Below are 21,029 nucleotides of genomic sequence, written 5' to 3'. Positions count from 1 at the left end.
CACAAACTTGTGTACAATAGGTACAGCCATATATCAGAATTCAAAGGTGTTAACAACTTTTAACATAATTCCATAAATCATGTTTATTAATCCATTAGCCCACTAATTTGTGGTAAATAATACTACCTGCAGACTGCCAAGTACTAGCCAGCCCCCATTCAAACTAATTCAGGGGTTCGCTACCATATCGGGTTACAACCACTTTCATTTACAGTTACACCCCACTCGAGAGTCTACTCATGCATAATGCGTGATGCAAACAACCCCATTTAAACAAGACCAAACATTCCATTCAGAGGTACAGTCAAGCGTGACAGCTAACAAAACTGTACAGACACTACAGAATGGAACCTTTTTTGCACACCCACACCAAAAACTTGCTTGATATTAAAATCCAACTGAATAGCTGCTATTACCAAGTCATTTATCTTCCCCCTCCAGCTAGAGTAGCTCCAAGTATCAATCAAAAGGTGATAATTGGATAGCCCTGCAGAATTTTCCAGTATATTTTGTAGCTAGGTACTTGTCCAAAGTTTTTATTCAACATGAATAAAAAAAAACTTTACCCCACTAATAGAACTAACAATCGCTATGCAGCGTATGTAAGCAATTTTTAAACTTTCTAATAAAACTAACGACGCTACATCTAGACTCACGCGACCTTGAATGAATGAATAATAGCAAATAGAACCCACTGATGGACACAACCATGAAACTAACTAAACAAGACTTATACCTTTTGAATTATGCAAGGATACACCAGATAGTCACACTAATCTCATTAAAATAACCATTGATACTCAACAATAACCGCTGACATTTAGCATATGTTTAAACCATCTCCGATTTCCTGCAAAACAGTTTTTGCACAATGTCTACTGTTTAACACTCAAATGTTAGAATGTTAATGTATGCTTGAATTCAGTATAAAATGGCTGCTTTTGAGCTATGATTTTGGGGAATTCTACTTCGCCTTACACCGTGCTGCTGTGAAGGTGCAAAAAAGCAGCTGCTTTTGCCACTCACTGATCCTGGTTGTCTGGTTCTTTGAACACGATCTCACCTATGTGACACCACAGAGCTAAAATTTTAATATACAGTCGGTTCTAATATAATGCGACAGTTGCGTCCTCTTGTGATCTTGCATTATAAAGAAATCAAGCAATAACCACGCCATTTAAATCGGATTTTCGCCAATACAGGTAAGGAAAGTTAGCATACTACAACTAGTGGTCTAATTTCTTCAATTGCGTTAAAGCCAATTTGCATTGAAGAAACACAAGTTATAGCAGAACTGACCATGTGTAAAAATTGTATATAAGAGAGGCTGCGGTAAAACTGCATCTTCGATTCCATCGCCACCTCAGACTGAACCACTGCGCACGCTCAATAAAAAGGCTATTTTCACCACATACTGACCTTGATCATTATTCAACATGATCCCACACCACTTAAGTGATCATTATGAAGAGTGACAATTGTGATTTTTGGTAGCTTCATGGTCTTTATTCTTCTTTTTTCTTCATTCGTGGGATGAGGGTGTTGCTGGCTAGGCAGCATTCATTGCCCATCTCTAATTGCCCAGACAGCAGTTCAGAGTCAACCACATTGCTGTGGGTCTGGAGTCACATACAGGTCAGATCAGGTAAGGATAGCAGTTTCCTTCCTGAAAGGACATTAGTGAACCAGATGGGCTTTTCTGACAATCGTTAGATTATTAATTCCAGGTACTTTTTTAAATTGAATTCAAATTTCAATAGCTGCCGTGGCGGGATTTGAACCTGGGTCCCCAGAAAATTATCTGGGTCTCCAAATTAACAGTCCAGCAATAATGCCACTAGGCCATTGCCACCACCTGCACTTACATCTATAATATAGTCTACATTATGTCACAAAGGAAATTTTAACATACCTTCTAATGCAATTGCTTCTTTTACCGTGAAAGGAACACCGAGGTAAGGAACAGTCTCTTCTAGCAACTTCTCATCTTCATTCCCTTTAGCAATCCTGTCATCCACCTGCTGGGCCTCCTTCAAGGCAGACGCAAACCTACAGTAACGATGAGTATGTCAATGTAGTTTCAGGCAAAAAGAATATAAAAATTACAATGCTAAAATTGAGATATGAAAGTCAGATTCAATCTTTAATGGTAGTTTGAGACAAATTCTAATGCTTTAGTAATTGGTAAGGATTAATATGATGATTCAAGGGAAAGAAGTGTCATTTTAGCCTGAACTAAGTACAATAACCACCTTTTGTTGTTTTAACTACTATACGAAAGTCCTGATATAAATTTCACATTGTACCAACTGGTTTTCCCAATTTGTATGGGAACCTAGAAACAATGGGAAAGATGGTAATGAGATTCTGGAAGAAGTCAAGTCTGAGGCATTCAAAAGCTCACAGGGATGACTTTTGAGAGCATTCAGATGAAGCAGCATGGTCTGAAAATTGAAGGACCTGATGAAATCACAAACCTGCTTAGCCACTTCACTGCTGAAGTACTATGTAGAGTACTGGTCTTCTTATTTAAGGAAGGATGCAAACAGATTAGAAGCAGTTCGGAGAACATTTACTAGACCTAGATATAGCTAATACTTAGAATTGACAGGCTCTCTTGTGAAGAGAGTTGAAGCAGCTCAGCTTTTATCAGCTGGAGTTCAGATGACTTAATTGAAATGCATAACATTCAAGGGAACAGACATGATAGATGTGGGAAAGAGTGTTTTCTCTTGTGGGATACTCTAGAACTTGGAGTCACTGTTTAAAAAGAAGATGACAACATTTAAGACGTATGTGGAACAGTTTCTCCTCACAGATAATCATGAGTCTTTTTAACTCAGTTTAAAAAGGCAGTGGAAGGCAGTAGATAAATTCTGATAATCAAGGGAGTGAAAGTAATCAAGAGTAGATGGGAATGTGGAATTAATAGATCAGCTATGATCAAACTGAATGGCAAGCCAAGTGGCTCATAGCGCATGTTCTAGTAGGAGTTTAGTAGCAAGGAAGGCAAACGTAATATTATCTTTGGAAGTAAAGGTTAACAAGAATAAGGAATTCTACTCGAACTACATAAGAACTAGTTAGAATCACACAGAATATTGCAAACAGTTTTGGTCCCTTCATCGAAAGGCAGGCATACTGGCATTTGAGGCAGTCAGATAAGTTTTACTGCGTTGACATTGTCTATGAATAGACTGTTTTACGATGAGGGATTGATTTGGTTGGGACTGCACTCGCTGAAGCAGAATGAGGGGTGACCTGATTTAAGCGTACAACAAAATTAGGGGACTTGACAAGGCATAAGCACAGAGGTTGCTCCCCTTGTGGGAGAGTTTCAGACCAGACAGCATAATCTTAGAATAAGGAGTTGGAGGTGAGGAGGAATTTCTTCTCTTGGAGTTTGTGAATTTGTGGCATTTATCGCGAGGGCTAGAGAGGCTGGATTATTAAGTACATTCAAGGTCAAGATAGACAGATTTTTAATCAGTAAGGGGATCAAAGGTTATGAGAAAAAAAGTAGGAAAATGGAGCTGAGGGTCATCAGATCAGCCATGAGCTTGTTGTATTCAGAATAGACTTAATGAATTCACTGGCTTTCTCTTGCTCCTACATTTTAAGTTCATATGTCAGTGATGGCAGAGACGAAGCCTAATACCATCAAATATAAGAGGAAAATGGTGTATTATCCAATCAAATTTCACCCCTTCCTTTCTGCACATATTGATCCTCGCCTGAGATATAGTTTCAGAAGACACAGGCATTCTCCACATTTGATACAAGTGGCCACTTATGTGAGCCTCAGTAGCAGGCATCAGCAAGCTAACACTTAACTCTGACCTTGTCAGCATCCAACTTCAACTTTAACCCCTCCAACACATATACACAAACTGTTCAAGAATTGGGCACAGATGTAGCGTATTGTTGTTCCTCCTCCCCAAGATGGTAAGTTAGAAACTAGCACAACACCCCGAGTATTGTCGTGCCATATTATTCAGATAATAAGATACTTGGGTGATCACTGAAAAAAAAATGTTTAGGCAAATGGTACACAAAACAAGTTTCTTACCTCTCTGCTACAACAGCATTAACTATTGGATTGATGTCCCTGATTCTGTTGATATATTCTTGTATTACATCCACGCACTTGACCTAAAATTAATTGCAAGAGATGAATTGTTAAATTTGGACTGTAGTTTGTAACATTATTTCATACCAGCACCATCAGAAATTATGGGATAACAAAGTGTGGAGCTGGATGAACACAGCAGGCCAAGCAGCATCTTAGGACCACAAAAGCTGACGTTTCGGGCCTAGACTCATCAGAAAAGAGGGATGGGGAGAAGGTTCTGATCTACACAGAGAAACATCTGGGTGATTCTCTTTCTGCTTCTGGAGGGGGAAGGCAAAGAAAATTACAACAAATGTATATGCTTATTCAACCATTGAATTTTGTAGTGTGGGGAGAGGATTTCTCTACAAAGTCTGAGCACAAATTCTATAGTCTAGCATTATTCTGTTCATGGGTCTAGAGTTCGTAGACTTTGCTTCAAGAACATGTGGCAGATAATTCCATACACTACAAATATGTTCCTTCTCCATTCCATTCTATGTAGTAGATAAGATACCAAGGGAACTGAAAATGCAAACATAGGCAGTCCCCAGGTTGTAAACAGGTATCCAGGTCTGAACACAATACACGGCAAAATAAAACAGCCGTTCATAAGTACAGAAAGTATTTGTATGTCAAATATTTAAAATTACGTCCCTGCATAGGATTGCATTTAACTCAGGAGCATTCTGTAAAGTGTAACACGAGTATGAACTGTTCTGCCAACACTCTCATTTCACTTTTATTTTGTAACATTGTCTCTGCAAAGATGAAAAATAGTGGTGGCAGTACTAGTTGTGAAACATGGTGTTAATCAGGGGAAGAAAGACATGTGCAGCTTGGGTGACCAAGTTATCACAGGAAACAATCTGCATGTGAAATGAGTGATTCAATTAAACACTACAGCTGTGGAATTTCTGGAGTGCGGCAATTATAGTTTGACAACTGAAGTGCCAAGTGGAGCACATATTATATTTGATCTAGCAGAACGTAATCAAAAAAATGCCAAATAACAATAATAATTAAAAAGAACCTTGGAGAAATTGGCTTGCTGAAAGAAGACAGAGGGTGGTAGTTGATGGGAAATGTTCATCCTGGAGAGCAGTTACTAGTGGTGGTAGTTGATGGGAAATGTTCATCCTGGAGAGCAGTTACTAGTGGTGTACCGCAAGGGTCGGTGTTGGGTCCACTGCTGTTTGTCATTTTTATAAATGACCTGGATGAGGGCGTAGAACGATGGGTTAGTAAATTTGCAAACGACACTAAGGTCAGTGGAGTTGTGGATAGTGACGAAGGATGCTGTAGGTTGCAGAGAGACATAGATAAGCTGCTTAGCTGGGCTGAGAGGTGGCAAATGGAGTTTAATGCAGACAAGTGTGAGGTGATATGCACTTTGATAGGAGTAACCGGAACGCAAAGTACTGGGCTAATGGTAAGATTCTTGGTAGTGTAGATGAGCAGAGAGATCTTGATGTCCATGTACACCGATCCTTGAAAGTTGCCACCCAGGTTGACAGGGCTGTTAAGAAGGCATACAGTGTTTTAGCTTTTACTAATAGAGGGATCAATTTCCGGAACCAAGAGGTTATGGTGAAGCTGTACAAAACTCTGGTGCGGCCGCCCTTGGAGTATTGTGTACAGTTCGGGTCACCGCATTATAAGAAGGATGTGGAAGCTTTGGAAAGGGTGCAGAGGAGATTTCCTAGGATGTTGCCTGGTATGGAGGGAAGGTCTTGGGAGGAAAGGCTGAGGGACTTGAGGCTGTTTTTATTAGAGAGAAGCTGGTTGAGAGGTGACTTAATTGAAACATATATAAAATAATTAGAGGATTGGATAGGGAGAGCCTTTTTCCTAGAATGGTGACGGCGAACACGAGGGGGCATAGCTTTAAATTGAGGGGTGAAAGATATAGGACAGATGTCAGAGGTAGTTTCTTTACTCAGAGAGTAGTAAGGGAATGGAACGCTTTGCCTGCAACGGTAGTAGACTCGCCAACTTTAGGTACATTTAAGTCGTCATTGGACAAGCATATGGACGTACATGGAATAGTGTAGGTTAGATGGGCTTGAGATCGGTATGACAGGTCAGCACAACATCGAGGGCCGAAGGGCCTGTATTGTGTTGTAATGTTCTATGTTCTATGAGTGATTGCAATATGATAGCATTTGACATTATGCTCGAAAGTGATGCAACTGAAGCAAGGGTTTAAATTTGAATAAGTGAAATTATGAAGCCTTGAGTTACAATTTGACTGAGGTGGATTAGGAAAACACATTAAAAGGCATGACTGTACACAAGCAATGGATATTTTTTAAAGATCTATCAATGATATACAGCGACTATACATTCCTTCAAGTTGCAAAAACGTGACTAACAAAGGAATTTCAGGATTGAATAAAATTAAATGAAAAGGCCTACAACATTGCCAGAAATAACAGTAAATCTGATGCCTGAGGCATTTTAGAATAGGAGTACCATGAAACTGTTCAGGAAAGGGAGAACAGAATACGAATAAAATCCAACAAAAATAAATATAAAAGCAAACTATAAATGCTTCTATTCGGCTGCAAAAACAAAACATTTGGCTAAAACCAGCGCGGACTCATTAGAAATTACACCGAATTTCAAATGGGGAATAGAGCAATGGCAAAGAAGTCAAATGACTGCTTGGTTCCGAGAACAATTATAAAAAAAACTCCCAGTATTAGTGAATCAGTCTTAGTAAGATTGCATGCGAGAAATTAATAGGGCTGAAAGCGGACAAATCCTGAGGACTTAATATTCTACAGCACAGTTTTGAAACACAATAGAGATAGTTGATGCATTGATGCTTATGTTTGAAAATTCTATACATTTTGGATTGCTTTTCACAGATTTGAAGATAGCAAATGTCACTGCACTAATTAAGGGAACAAGAGAGAAAACAGGGAACTACAGGCCTGTTAGCCTTACATTCGTAGTTAGGCAAATGCTAGAATACGTTGCAATGGATATAATAAATAGACACTTGGTGTTAATGATCTGATTGGATGTTATCAGCATGAAATATGAAATGAGAAATTGTATTTGACAAATGTAAATTTTTTTAAAGATGCTAAAAACAAAACTAATAAAGGAGAGTCAACAGACATGGTATACTTAGGCTTTCTGAAGGCTTTTGATATTAGCTTGGATTATGATTTTGTTTTGCTGTTAGTCAGAGAATAGTAATAAATGGGTAATTCTGATATAGGCACTTTGTGACTAGAGCTACAGGATCAGTACACAGGCACCAGCTGACCACAACATATATTAATGATTGGGAGGTGGGGACCAAGAGTAATATTTACAAATTTGCAGATGATACAAAGTCAAGTAGAAGTGAGTTATGAGGTAGATAAAGAGGTTTCAAGACAACTTGGAAAGGCTAGAACTCAGTAGATGGAATATAACGTGGAAAAATGTGAGGTTATCCAGCTTGGTTTCAGGAACACATGCAGATTATTTCTTAAATGGTAAGAGTTTAGAAAATATAGATGTACAAAGGGACCAAGGTGTGCTTGCCAACAAGTCACTGAAGGCTAATGTGCAGACACAGCAAGCTATTAGGAAAGCTAATACAATGTCTCCCTTGATTGCAAATGTGTTTGAGTGCAGGTGTAGCGAAGTCTTGCTCCAATTGTACAGGTATTTAGTTAGACTATACCTGGAATATTATGTGCAATTTTGGTCTCCTTACTTCAGGAATAATATAACTGCTACAGAGGAAGTGTAACAAAAGTTCATCAGGTTTGTTTTGGGATGGTGGGACCGTTCACGAGGAGAGAATGGGCAAATAGGGCCTGCATTCTCTGTAAATCCAAATAATGAAAGCTGATTTCATTGATGCTTAATGGGATACACATAGTAGGGGCAGGTAGCATGTAGCCTGTAGCCCCTTGTCGGGAAGTCTAAAATCAGCGGACAGAATATAAAAATAAAGGGGATGCTACTTGAGTCCAAAATGATACTACTTTTTTAAAATTCAGAGGGCTATGCACCTTTGGAATTCTATCACAGCAAACTGTGAAAACTCAGTCATGGAGTATGTTTAAGGAAGAGATTAATATATTTCTGGAATACAGGATTATAGGTATGTGCGGAAAAATGGTATTGAAGGGTTGCATCAGCCGTGATCATATTGAGCGGTGGGGCAGGCTCAACAGGCTGAATGGTTACTCCAGTTTGTACGCTCCTGAAGCGAAAAGTCTTCTTGTGAAACAACTGTTTCGAAAAAATAAAGGCTTGTTGAGAATAATTTACAAATGGTGACATCACTAAATGAGTATGAGATATTAAAGGCAATAATCAACATTTCATTTGATGCTTAAAAAAGTATTGAACACAAACTACAGCAAGCAAAATAAAACTGGAATGGCAGATAAATAATCAAGGTCACTTATTATTAAACTAGTGAATAAAGAACAAATAATATAAAATTATTAAAGAATAAACTTGTAGACTTTTATCAATAGCAATAAGATAGATCACACACACCTTCAGACTGCCATTCTGGTATTAATAGCAGGAAAACAAATAAGTTAAAAGTCAACAGCAATGATAAAGATCGAATTCCAAGCAAGGATCAAGCATCCAAGTAGATGAATAATATTGATTTTAAATACATGAGTAAAATTATTATATTTTCACCTTAGGTATCATCAAGATCCTAGGGTCAATCCCCCTTAAATGGACGACTTATCTTTTACAATCTGCAATGCCCAACTTTCTGCCCAATATCTAGGACATTAAAGATACTTGGGAAACATTAAAGTTTGAGTAGATTCGTAGCTTGGGTTGTGGATGAGCTTGTAGAAAAGCTCACAAGCCAGTGGGTTTGGTTGCAAGCGTTTTGTCAACCTGCTAGGTAATATTGTTGGTGCACCTCAGGTGAATCATCAGCATTCTGCCCCATTTGTAATTTACATGCTTCAGTTTGCTGGGGTGCTTGGTATTACTTCTGGTTCTGGGTGTTACCTAACAGGGTAATGAAACACTTGCAACTAAACCCACCTGCTCAGCGAGCATGTCTACAACATCATACTGAGGAAACTTACTTGCATTATCCTCTCTATCTCAAAAGCCAGATTGGATGCATACCAGCAAAACTGAGACACAGACTTTGGGCCAACAAAGTTTTATTTAAATTAGAAGGAGTAATTTAGCAAAGAAGCATAGATTTCTCCATAGCCCACAACAGAAAAAAACATAACTTGCTCCTCTAAATACAAACTTTAAACACCAAGGTTTTCTTCACCTTCAAAACAGCCTTACCCTTTAGATTAGCAGTGAGCTAGTAAGGAAGGATCAAGTCCTTTGATTACTAAAATGGCAGACTGACAAGAATGTATAAAGCCTCTGGCCATCAAATACCCAGGAAACAAGAACTGGAACAAATAACTCAATCTTCCAAAGTTGATAGTGCGTCAACCAAAGACATTGAAACCAAGATACAGTCAAGTAACAGGGCCAACCCCATGACCACTTTACAATAAAATTAGTAGGCTGTATTCTTACTATTACAATTCTACATTTAAGGGGTATGAATAGAGGCAGGTCTAAGCAATAATGTAGTATTTGCAGATCTTGGACATCTAAAAAAGAAATAAGAAAATTCTGGAAATGGTCATAACCAAAATATTCAGCATCTATGGAGAAATGGTTTCCAAATGTGAAACATTACTGACTGATTTGCTCTATTTCTAGCCAGTAAGTGTCTTGTGGCACTACCCCTGAGTCAGGAGGCCTGGGTTCAAGTCCCATTTGCTCTGAGGTATGTCTTAAATCCCTGAACAGGTTGATAAAAAAAAATACCTATTTCTGGCTACATTTTCAGCTCAATACAAATTATTACATTTTCCAGTTTTTGTTTAAAATCCGAAATTCTTCTTTTAAAAAAAGAGAAGCACAACTTTGAGGGACTGTCACCAGCCTGACAAAATGGATCCTAAATCTCAGTTTGTTTCTGTGCCTTGGAACAGATCAAAACTACAGCTATTTATATGATGCCTGACATGCTCAGGATAAGCCCAAAGCAACTTAAAGCCAATTGAATACCTCAAGGTGTAGTCATCATTGTAACATTTGAGTTTATGTACTTCAATCTTAGAATACTGATAGCTAACGTGAACATTGAAATAAATATTCACTACCAGACCAGGCAGAATTCCACACTTCAAGTACTGCAATACGAACTTTTAGGTCCAGCAGAGGGAGAAAATCAGGACTTCATCTAACATCTCATTCAAAAGAATACACCACTGACACTGCAGCATTATGAGTACTTTATTGAATTACCATCATAGGCTTTGTACTCTAAAGCCAGAATTTACAGCAGACAACATCTTGTTTTTACTCAGTCATTTTCTTTCAGATGAAAGGTCAATGAAATGTCCAATAAGTTGATCAAGTTAATAACAGCATGGCAAGGTCAACTGTAACAGGAACTCTGGGGACAGCACCACAGTGCATCTTTTTTCACCAATGAGATTGAAGCATTGCGAAATAAACAAAGGCAGGGCTGAGAAGATGACTGAATTATAATGGGTGGATTCAATGTCAGGTATAGAAAGAAAAATGGTTCTGGGGGATAAAAACAGAAAATGCCAGAAAATCCCAGGTCAGACAGCATTTGTGGAGAAACAAAAATTTCAGGTTGCTGACTTTTGTAAGAATTGAAAAAGTAGTTAGATTGAGAGAGAAGACGGACAAAAAAAACAAAGCTTAAAAAGAATTCAAAAGCAAGAAATGGGATTTTATTTTTTAATTCTTTTCTAGGTGTGAGATATTGATTGGCATCATTAAAACTTGTATGATTAAAACCACATCCATGCTATTAAGTATTGGATGTAACGTTCTGTGGCGAGGTTAATGGACAATCACTGTGAAAATGCTGCTACTTCATGAATTCAGGTGAAGGACAAGATCCCATTTCACAATGAATGCCAGAAAAGGTGTGCAACAGATCAGAATCACTACCGATCAGATCTGGAGGCCTATGCAGAAACATGGAATCATTGTGCAGCAGCCCAGGAGGAGTGAGAGATGTAATACAGCGTGGAGCTGAAGGAAAACAGCAGGCCAGGAAACAGAGGAACAGGAAAGTTGAAGTTTCAGGTTGGGACCCTTCTTCAGAAATGGGGGAGTGGGAAGGGAGCTCAGAAATAAACAGAGGAAGGGTGGGCCTGGGGAAGGTAGGTGGGATGGTGACAGGGGAGTGTAGGCACTCAGTGATGGGGATTGGTCAGTGAGGTGAAAGGAGCAGATAGTTGAGAGAGAAGATGGGCAGGTTGTGTCAGGTCAAGGAGGCAGGGAGGGTTGGTTATGGGACGAGGCTGGGGGTGGGGAGATTTTGAAACTGGTAAAGTCCATATTTAGGCCATTGGGCTGTAGGCTCTCAAGGTAGAATAGGAGGTGCTGCTCATCCAGTTTCTGGGTGGCGTCACAGTGACATTGGAGGCGGCCCAGGACAGGCATGTCACCCAGGGAGTGGGAGGGGAGTTGAAATGGTTTGTGGCCAGAAGGTGTTGTCATTTGTTGTAAAATGAGGGCAGGTGCTCTGCAAACGGTCTCCAAGTCTCTGCTTGGTCTCACCAGTGTAGAGGAAACAACAGTGGATGCAATAAACCACATTGATGGATATGAGGTGAGCAGTGTCTGATGTGAAAGGTTTGTTTGGTGCCTTGAATGGCAGTGAGGGGGAAAGTGTAGAAACAGGTGTAGCACTGTTCTATGTTCCTGTGGTTACAGGGCAATGTGCCAGGTATGGTGAGGCTAGTGGGGAGAGCGGAGCAAACGAAGGAGTTGCGGAGAGAGCGATCCCCACGAATGGCAGATAGGGATGGGGATGGGGAGGGAAATAGATCTTTGGTTGTGGAGTTGGATTGTAGGTGGAGGAGAATGATACACATGATACGGAGGTTAGTGGAGTGATGTGAAGACAAGGGGGATTCTGTCTTTGTTTTTGATGGGGGGGGGCAAAGGGATGTGAGGGCAGAGGTATGGGAAACACAAGAGATGCAATCAAAAGTATTTTTGACCACCAAAGTGGGGGATTGGCAGTCTTTGAAATAAGAGGACACATCTAGGCTGTTCGGGAGTGGAAAGCCCCATCTTGGGAGCAGACATGGCACAGGCAGAGGAATTGGGAGTAGGGAATCGCATTCTCGCAGGAAGGTGGTGAGAGGTGGTGTAGTCCAGGTAGCTGAGAGAGTTGGTGGGCTTGGAATAGATGTCAGTTTGGAGGTGATCACCAGACGCGGAGACAGAGGCCCAGAAAGGAGCGATAGGTATCACAGATGGTCCAGATGAACTCTAGGTTGGGGCAAAAGGTGTTTGTAAAGTTGATGAACTGTTCAAGCTCACGTGATCAAGGTCTGCATCAGCAAGGGGGGAGAAATGGCACAAAAACTGTGACTGTGGACTGCACATCTTATACCAGGTGGGAATTCAAGGACAGTGTCTGTGCCTTGAATGATAACACTTTAAGGCAAGACAGGTTAGCTGGTTGTCAGAGCTCAAGCAGCAGCTGGTGTCACTGAGACACATGCATTAGGTTCAGAGTTTTGTGAATCGCAAATTTATGCACTCACCTATAGCTTAAGGGGTTACAAAGAGAAGGGAATAAGTGACCATCAGGCATTCTAGAAACAAGCAGGTAATGCAGGACTGAGTGCATCCCACTAATATTCAGTCCATGTCAAGAGCCCTTAAGACTTTAAGTGTTTCAATTAAAACATCTCTTGCATCCAATGAAATTTAGGGCAGCAAGTCAGGCCTATCTAGCTTATCCTTGCAAAGCAACTTATCTAATCCCCCATTTGTTTTATGATCCCAGCTGATGTTATTACTAAACAAGGCAGCTTCCAAAATGAAATCTGGCTAGAAAGATCAGATTTTGCTTTGGTTTTGATGAGGTTGTACCTCATTGAAACACCAGCATGTCGTGCCGCATATTTTGTTTTAACAGTAAGTTTATTAATATAAAGACAAAGATAAAATAAAAAGGAAAGAAGCCATTTATTTACAACACAAAGCCAAATATTTTTAAACACAGTAACATAATCCTAATGATCCTAAAACACTCCTTTACATATTTCAAAACACATTGCTTGCGCAGTATCCAAAGCACACTTTGTACTGTACTCTCACCAGCAAAACCTATCACACATCTTAGCTTGAATATACTCAGTTTCAAATAATCTCAAGGTTTTATCCAAATAATTATATTTGTGAACTATTATTAATTCCCTCTTCCATAGTAAACTCTTGTTAACAAATATAACCATTTTCTTTCTTTCTAAGGAGCAGAGATTTATACACACACTTTCATCAAGCAGTTTGTAGAACTCCCAAAACTGAAGCTAAAATGTTTCTCTAATTAATAGGTATTTTCCCTAAGCTTTAAAAAACGTCAAGCTCAGAAATTTCTAATAAACCTTGATGGGCAATTGTTTACCCTACTCGATTAAACCATCACCCCCACCACACTTTGTACACAAAAACCCATTTGTTTTGAAAGCTAGTAGAACTATTTACAAGTTAATTATTGAAAATGTTCCACTAAAGTGGTTTACAACACTAGCAGACCGAATGTAAACATCAGGAAGCTGGGAGGAGACCTTTCAAATGGTGGTGGTGCTTCCATGTGTCTACTGCCCTCGTTCTGCAGATGGAGCGGTCTTAGGTTTGAAAGGTACTGTCTAAACACCCTTGGGTGAATTATTGCCATATACCTTGCAGATTGTCCAGACTGCTGCTACTGTGCATTCACTGAGGATAGAGCGATTGTTTGACAATGTGGTGTCAATCAACAAGCTGTTTCTTGTTAAACGGTATTAAGTTTCCCGAGTGTTTTTGGAACTGCCAGCCATTCAGGGAGTATTCTATCACACTCTGGACTTGGGCCGTATAGATGGCGTACAAGCTCTGGGAAGGCAAGTGGTGAGTTATATCCCGCAAGATTTCCAATATCTGAACTGCTCTTTCTGAATCATGAGCAGAATGTGAACAACTGGGAAAACAAGCAAATGACAGATTAAATTTAGTGTGCAGAAATATGAACTAATGCATTTTGGTTGAAAGAATACAGAGACAATACAAACAGAAGGGTCCTATTCTAAAGGGAGTGCTAGTGCAGGGGAATGCTGGTTATATTTGCATTAAGTAACAGAAGGCAGCAAGGCAAATTGAGAGATTGCTTATTAAATACAGTATCCAAGGAAAGCTATTGTGGGGCAGTGGTAGTATTTCTATCCTATTAACCAGGTTCAAGTCACAACTATCCTGCAGGTGTGTAAACATTGCTCAAAATGATTATCAATAGAACCAGTATCCTGGGATTTACAAATTGGTGCAGAGTACAAATACAAGGAAGTCATGTTAAAATAGTATAAAACAATTCAGCACCCAGTTCTGGCCACCACACTTTACAGATCATGCCAAAGCAACATAAAGAGCATAAGGTACACAATAACAATTCCAGGGATGAAGCACTTCAGTCACATGGATAGGTGGAGAAACAGAAAATGTCTACTTTGTATGAACGACAGTCCAGAGGAAATATGAGAAAAAGAGAAAAGCAAAATAGGCGAGGTTGTGACAGGGACAAGTGCAAACTAAGTCTCTCAAAAAGACAACTCAGATAATCATTTTAAATGAAAACTGCAAGACTGAAGAAAGGGTCAGGAGTGGCCCTGGACCAAATATTGCTTTAAGGGCCAGAACACAAACAACCTGCCAAATGGCCACCTTCTGCACTCTAATCTATCGACAATTCAAATGCTCAAACTATCGGGGTGGGGGTGGGAACTCTGTGGATTGCAGAGTATCTCTGGACAAATGCACATTGATCAACAGCATCGTTCATACCAGACTGTTGTTTTCCAGCCAGTTGTGACCTTCGCTGAAGAGACGTGTAACCAAGACCAACTGAACCACAGCTGGCAACACCATTAGCCAGATAATCAACACCAGCTCACGCTCCCAGGAGGAACTCAAACAGCTCATTCACTTCACCAGCACCTTCCACCCCAACCTCAAATTCACCTGGACCATCTCCAACACATCCCTCACCTTCCTGGACCTTTCTGACCCCATCTCAGGCAAGGACCGAGAAACCGATATCCACTTCAAGCCCACCGTCTCCCACAGCTACCTAGAATACACCCCCTCCCACCCACTTTCCCCTTCAATCCACCTCCACCTCCCCCTCCCCCTTTTCGGATGAAGGGTCCAGGCTTGAAACGTCAGCTTTTGTGGTCCTAAGATGCTGCTTGGCCTACTGTGTTCATCCAGCTCCACACCTTATTGATCAGAACACAACACGGTCAGGAAAAAAAAAATCAGCTCTATCCCTGAATGACAACCCTTTCGCATCTTCCGCTTTCACGTCGAAGATGTGTCACAACTTTCGTGTTCGCGTGGGAGGTGCACCTTGACCTCATCACCACAGGCGACCACTGCTGCCAGCCGGGGCGGCCAGGCCGGCTCGATCTCCCGACCGGCCCCACAACCCCAGTACCTGTCGTTGGCGGATCCTGCGGGCCAGCTCGACGCCGGGCAGCAGCAGGAGAGGCTGAACGGCCGGCGGCACCGAACGCAGATCCCGGGAGCCGAAGGACTGCACGAGCGAGAGGAAGGCGAGCAGAAGGTTCGAGACGGCGCGCAACAGCAGCGCAAGGCCCCGCTCGAGCACCGGCCGGGACATCGCGACAAGCCAACCGTCTCTGCGCGAGGTCGGGCGGAGTGGAGTGGATGAGGTCCGAGGGCGGGACCTGTGTTCACGCGTGGGCGGGGCTACGTTTAGCCTTGGGACCGCCCAGACCGCCTCAATCTCCCCATTCCCTTCCACGCTACTTTGCACCTCCTCCGTCCCCTTCCTCGCCAGTTAATCTGCACCAGAGATAATGGGAACTGCAGATGCTGGAGAATTCCAAGATAATAAAATGTGAGGCTGGATGAACACAGCAGGCCAAGCAGCATCTCAGGAGCACAAAAGCTGACGTTTCGGGCCTAGACCCTTCATCAGAGAGGGGGATGGGGAGAGGGAACTGGAATAAATAGGGAGAGAGGGGGAGGCGGACCGAAGATGGAGAGTAAAGAAGATAGGTGGGGAGAGTATAGGTGGGGAGGTAGGGAGGGGATAGGTCAGTCCAGGGAAGACGGACAGGTCAAGGAGGTGGGATGAGGTTAGTAGGTAGATGGGGGTGCGGCTTGGGCTGGGAGGAAGGGATGGGTGAGAGGAAGAACCGGTTAGGGAGGCAGAGACAGGTTGGACTGGTTTTGGGATGCAGTGGGGGGAGGAGACGAACTGGGCTGGTTTAGGGATGCAGTTGGGGAAGGGGAGATTTTGAAACTGGTGAAGTCCACATTGATACCATTAGGCTGCAGGGTTCCCAGGCGGAATATGAGTTTCTGTTCCTGCAACCTTCGGGTGGCATCATTGTGGCACTGCAGGAGGCCCATGATGGACATGTCATCTAGAGAATGGGAGGGGGAGTGGAAATGGTTTGCGACTGGGAGGTGCAGTTGTTTGTTGCGAACTGAGAGGAGGTGTTCTGCAAAGCGGTCTCCAAGCCTCCGCTTGGTTTCCCCAATGTAGAGGAAGCTGCACCAGGTACAATGGACCCCAATGTAGAGGAAGCCGCACCGGGTACACCACCCAAGACATTTTTCCATCCCTGTCTGCTTTCCGGAGAGACCACTCTCTCTGTGACTCCCTTGTTCGCTCCACACTGCCCTCCAACCCCACCACACCCGGCACCTTCCCCTGCAACCGCAGGAAATGCTACACTTGCCCCCACACCTCCTCCCTCACCCCTATCCCAGGCCCCAAGATGACTTTCCACATTAAGCAGAGGTTCACCTGCACATCTACCAATGTGGTATACTGCATCCATTGTACCCGGTGCGGCTTCCTCTACATTGGGGAAACCAAGCGGAGGCTTGGAGACTGCTTTGCAGAACACCTCCGCTCAGTTCGCAACAAACAACTGCACCTCCCAGTCGCAAACCATTTCCATTCCCCCTCCCATTCTCTAGATGACATGTCTATCATGGGCCTCCTGCACTGCCACAACGATGCCACTCGAAGGTTGCAGGAACAGGAACTCATATTCCGCCTGGGAACCCTGCAGCCTAATGGTATCAATGTGGACTTCACCAGTTTCAAAATCTCCCCTTCCCCTACTGCATCCCTAAACCAGCCCAGTTTGTCCCCTCCCCCCACTGCACCACACAACCAGCCCATCTCTTCCCCCCCACCCACTGCATCCCAAAACCAGTCCAACCTGTCTCTGCCTCCCTAACCGGTTCTTCCTCTCACCCATCCCTTCCTCCCAGCCCAAGCCGCACCCCCATCTACCTACTAACCTCATCCCACCTCCTTGACCTGTCCGTCTTCCCTGGACTGACCTATCCCCTCCCTACCTCCCCACCTATACTCTCTCCACCTATCTTCTTTACTCTCCATCTTCGGTCCACCTCCCCCTCTCTCCCCATCCCCCTCTCTGATGAAGGGTCTTGGCCCGAAACGTCAGCTTTTGTGCTCCTGAGATGCTGCTTGGCCTGCTGTGTTCATCCAGCCTCACATTTTATTATCAGTTAATCTGCACGACTGTTTTAGTCATTTGTTAACTTTACCACTGTATTACCATATCTCCATGTTATGGCCATACCAAGAGCAATACCAGGGTACGATCGAGGGAGAGACAGAGAGAGCAATGATGAGATCAGTTTGTGTGACAAAAAATACTGGATGGATGCATAGAAAAGATTTACAAGGATCGTGCCAGAGCTGGAGGGTTTGAGGAGAGGTTGAACCGGCTGCGGTTATTTTTCCCGGGGCGTCGGAGGCTCGAGGGATGACCTTATAGATGTTTCTAAAATCGCGAGGGGCATCGATAGAGTAAACAGACAAAGTCTTATTCCCAGGGCGGTGGAGTCACAAAACTCGAGGGCGAAGATTTGACGTGAGGAGGAGGATTTCAAAAGGACCTTAGTGGCAACTTTTTCAACAAAGGCTGATGAGTGTGTGCAGAACCAGCTTGCCGAGGAAGTAGTGGAGGCTGGTACAATTACAGCATTTAAAAGGTATCTGGATAGGTCAATGAATATGAGATAACAAGGTGTAGAGCTGGATGAACACAGCAGGCCAAGCAGCATCTGAGGAGCAGGAAGGCTGACATTTCGGGCCTAGACCTGTGATCTCAGATTCTCCAGCACTTGCAGTTCCTACTAACTCAGGTCAATGAATATGAAGGGTTTAGGGATATGGGCCAAATGCTGGCAAATGGGACTAGATTTGTTCAGGATATCTGGTCAGCAACGGATAACTTGTACCCCAAAGGGTCTGTTTCTGTGCTGTACAATTCTGACCTTATAAATGATTTCAAGGCAATAATCACATTTCAAAGTCATTTAAACAATTTTTTACTTAAATGACAGCAAAAGTAATAGATTCAGGCCTTGAACCTTCATGGTGTGCTTTGGCCAATCTGAGTCAACTTTTTCAGTCTCAATTGATCTGGTCATTGAAATTTGGTGTACTGATTTGTCCTGATAAATGTAACATTAAACTTTCGGCATCATCTTTTGCTGGGTCAAAATCCTGGAATTCCCTAAGGGCATTTTGGGTCTATGGACAGTACATGAATTGAAGAAAACAGCTCACAATCACCCTGTCAAGGGTAACCAGGAAGGCAATAAAAGTCAAACAGCCAACAATGGGCATGTCCAACAACTGAATTTTAAAAATGGTGTTTGTGGGCATAAACTAACATAAAGTACTTTCTGTGAAAAATTGTCATTCAGAATGAGTCCATTTTTACTCATGCTTTTCAACTTATTTTTAGAATATACAGAAACAGAAGAACATCAACATTTTTTTCTTTATTCATTCATAGGATGAGGGCATTGCTGGTGAGGCAGTATTTATTGCTCATCCTGAATTGCCTAGAAGGCAGTTTAGAGGCAACCACATTGCTGTGGGTCTAGAGTCACATGTAGGTCAGGTAAGGATGGCAGTTTCCCTCCCTAAAAAACATTAGTGAAAAAAATGAATTTTTTTCCTGCAACAGTCAACATTGGATTCACACTCTTTATTAGATTCTTAATTCCAGACGTTTATTAAATTCAAATTGCACCATCTGCTATGACAGGATTCAAACCTGGGTCCCCAGAACATTATCTGGGTCTCTAGATTAACACTCCAGTGATAATACCTCTAAGCCATCGCCGCCCTTTAGGAGCTGATGTAAGGTTTTCAGCCCTTCAAGCCTGCTCCAGCATTCAATATGATCACATCTGATATCCAACTCAATACCCTGTTTCTGATTTCTCCCCATACCTTTTGATTCCTTTAGCCCCAATAACAATATCTAAATCCTCCTGTAAATATTTCAATGTTTTGGCCTCAGATGTTTCCTGTGGCAAAGAATTTCATAAGCTCACCACTCTCTGGATGAAGAAACCTCTCCTCACTTCAGACCAAAATGGCCTTAAACTGTGACTCCTGGTGCTAGACTTGACAGTCATTGGTAACATAATTTTTGCATTTGTGCTAAATCCTGTTAGAATTGTGTTGGTTCCGATAAGATTCCCCTCATTCTTCCAAACTCCAGTGAATATCGTCATAATCCATCCAGCATGAAATCAGTCCTCCCATCCATGGAATTATATTGGTAAACCTTCAAAGAACTACCTTTATAGTCAGAACATCCTTCTTCAGAAGAGGAGACCAAAACTACATGCAATACTGCCGATACGGTTTTACCAAGGCCCTGTACTGCAGCAAGACATCACTCCTCCTGTGAAATATGACATCGTGCATGAGTCAGAGCTGTGGCAAAGGGTGCTGTGTCCTGAAAGGCAACAAAATAGTTGTGTAATAAAGTCATTAAGAAACCATACAAGAAGTGGAGGAAGTCTTGGAAACAAAGCTATTCATAGAATCATAGAATCCCTACATTGTGGAAACAGGACATTTGGCCCATCAAAACAACAGTGACCCTCCAAAGAGCTATCCAACCACACACACACCCTTATCCTATCTCTGTAAATATGCATTTCCCATGGCTAATCCACTTAGCACGTATTTTCCTGGACACTAGGGGCAATTTAGCATGGCCAATCCACCTAACCAACACATCGTTGGACTGTAGAAGGAAACCACAGTATCCAGAGGAAACCCACACAGGCACAGGGAGAATGTGCAGACTCCACACAGATAGTCGCCTGAGGCTGGAATTGAACGCAGATCCCTAGTTTTTGTGAGGTCACAGTGCTAACCACTGAGCACCAAGCAGCCCTTTCCCAACTTACATGTACTAGAAGAGATCTGGGCCGACTTTCAATCAGAATTTCATCTAAAACCATGAAAGTCAAGAACTCCCGTGTTGTCCAAATGATTGAGTGTGTCTCCTCAGAGGTTTTGCACGTGATTCAGTATAACAAGCACCAGCTCATCTCAGTCAAGGAGATCTAGAGGATTGTCCACCTTATGCTGCCAGGGAAATGGCCAAAGATGCTGTCTCGTTAGGCATAAAAGCAGACATCAAATGCACCAGCTTCTCTTAGGTCAACAATGTTAAAGAAAAATGATCTCTGCCCCTGTACTCCAATCTTCTCTCCATGAAGGCCAACAGACCACTTGCTTTCTTCACTTCCTACTCATGCCTGCATGCTTACTTTCAGTGACTGGCATCTGGTTGCTCCTCACACTTTCCCAATCTTCCATTCAGATGAAAATCTGTTTTTGCCACCAACGTTGATAACCTCACATTGTCCCACGTTGTACGTGAGCTGCTGTGCATTTGTCCACTCAGTTCACCTTGTCCAAATCACCCTTCAGCATCTCTGTATCCGCCTCACAGTTCCCCCTCCCACCCAGCCTTCGTGTTGT

General features: G+C 42.3%; 1 protein-coding gene across 1 annotated transcript in view; it reads right to left on the bottom strand.

The window, feature by feature from the left end:
• Positions 1-15,899, bottom strand: part of faah2a (fatty acid amide hydrolase 2a) — a 59,383-nt gene extending 43,484 nt beyond the window's left edge. The window contains exons 1-3 of the mRNA XM_048544359.2: positions 15,651-15,899; positions 4,070-4,152; positions 1,913-2,049 (exon numbers count right to left, since the gene is read on the bottom strand). Coding sequence (XP_048400316.1) covers positions 1,913-2,049; positions 4,070-4,152; positions 15,651-15,836 — 406 coding nt within the window. The 5' untranslated portion in view covers positions 15,837-15,899. The remainder of the gene's footprint in view (positions 1-1,912; positions 2,050-4,069; positions 4,153-15,650) is intronic.
• Between the last annotated feature and the right edge of the window lie 5,130 nt (positions 15,900-21,029).

The sequence above is a fragment of the Stegostoma tigrinum genome, chromosome 15 (assembly GCF_030684315.1).
Source record: "Stegostoma tigrinum isolate sSteTig4 chromosome 15, sSteTig4.hap1, whole genome shotgun sequence".
Taxonomy (NCBI): domain Eukaryota; kingdom Metazoa; phylum Chordata; class Chondrichthyes; order Orectolobiformes; family Stegostomatidae; genus Stegostoma; species Stegostoma tigrinum.
Note: the sequence above shows the minus strand (reverse complement) of the source record. Positions and strands in the feature narration are given on the sequence as shown.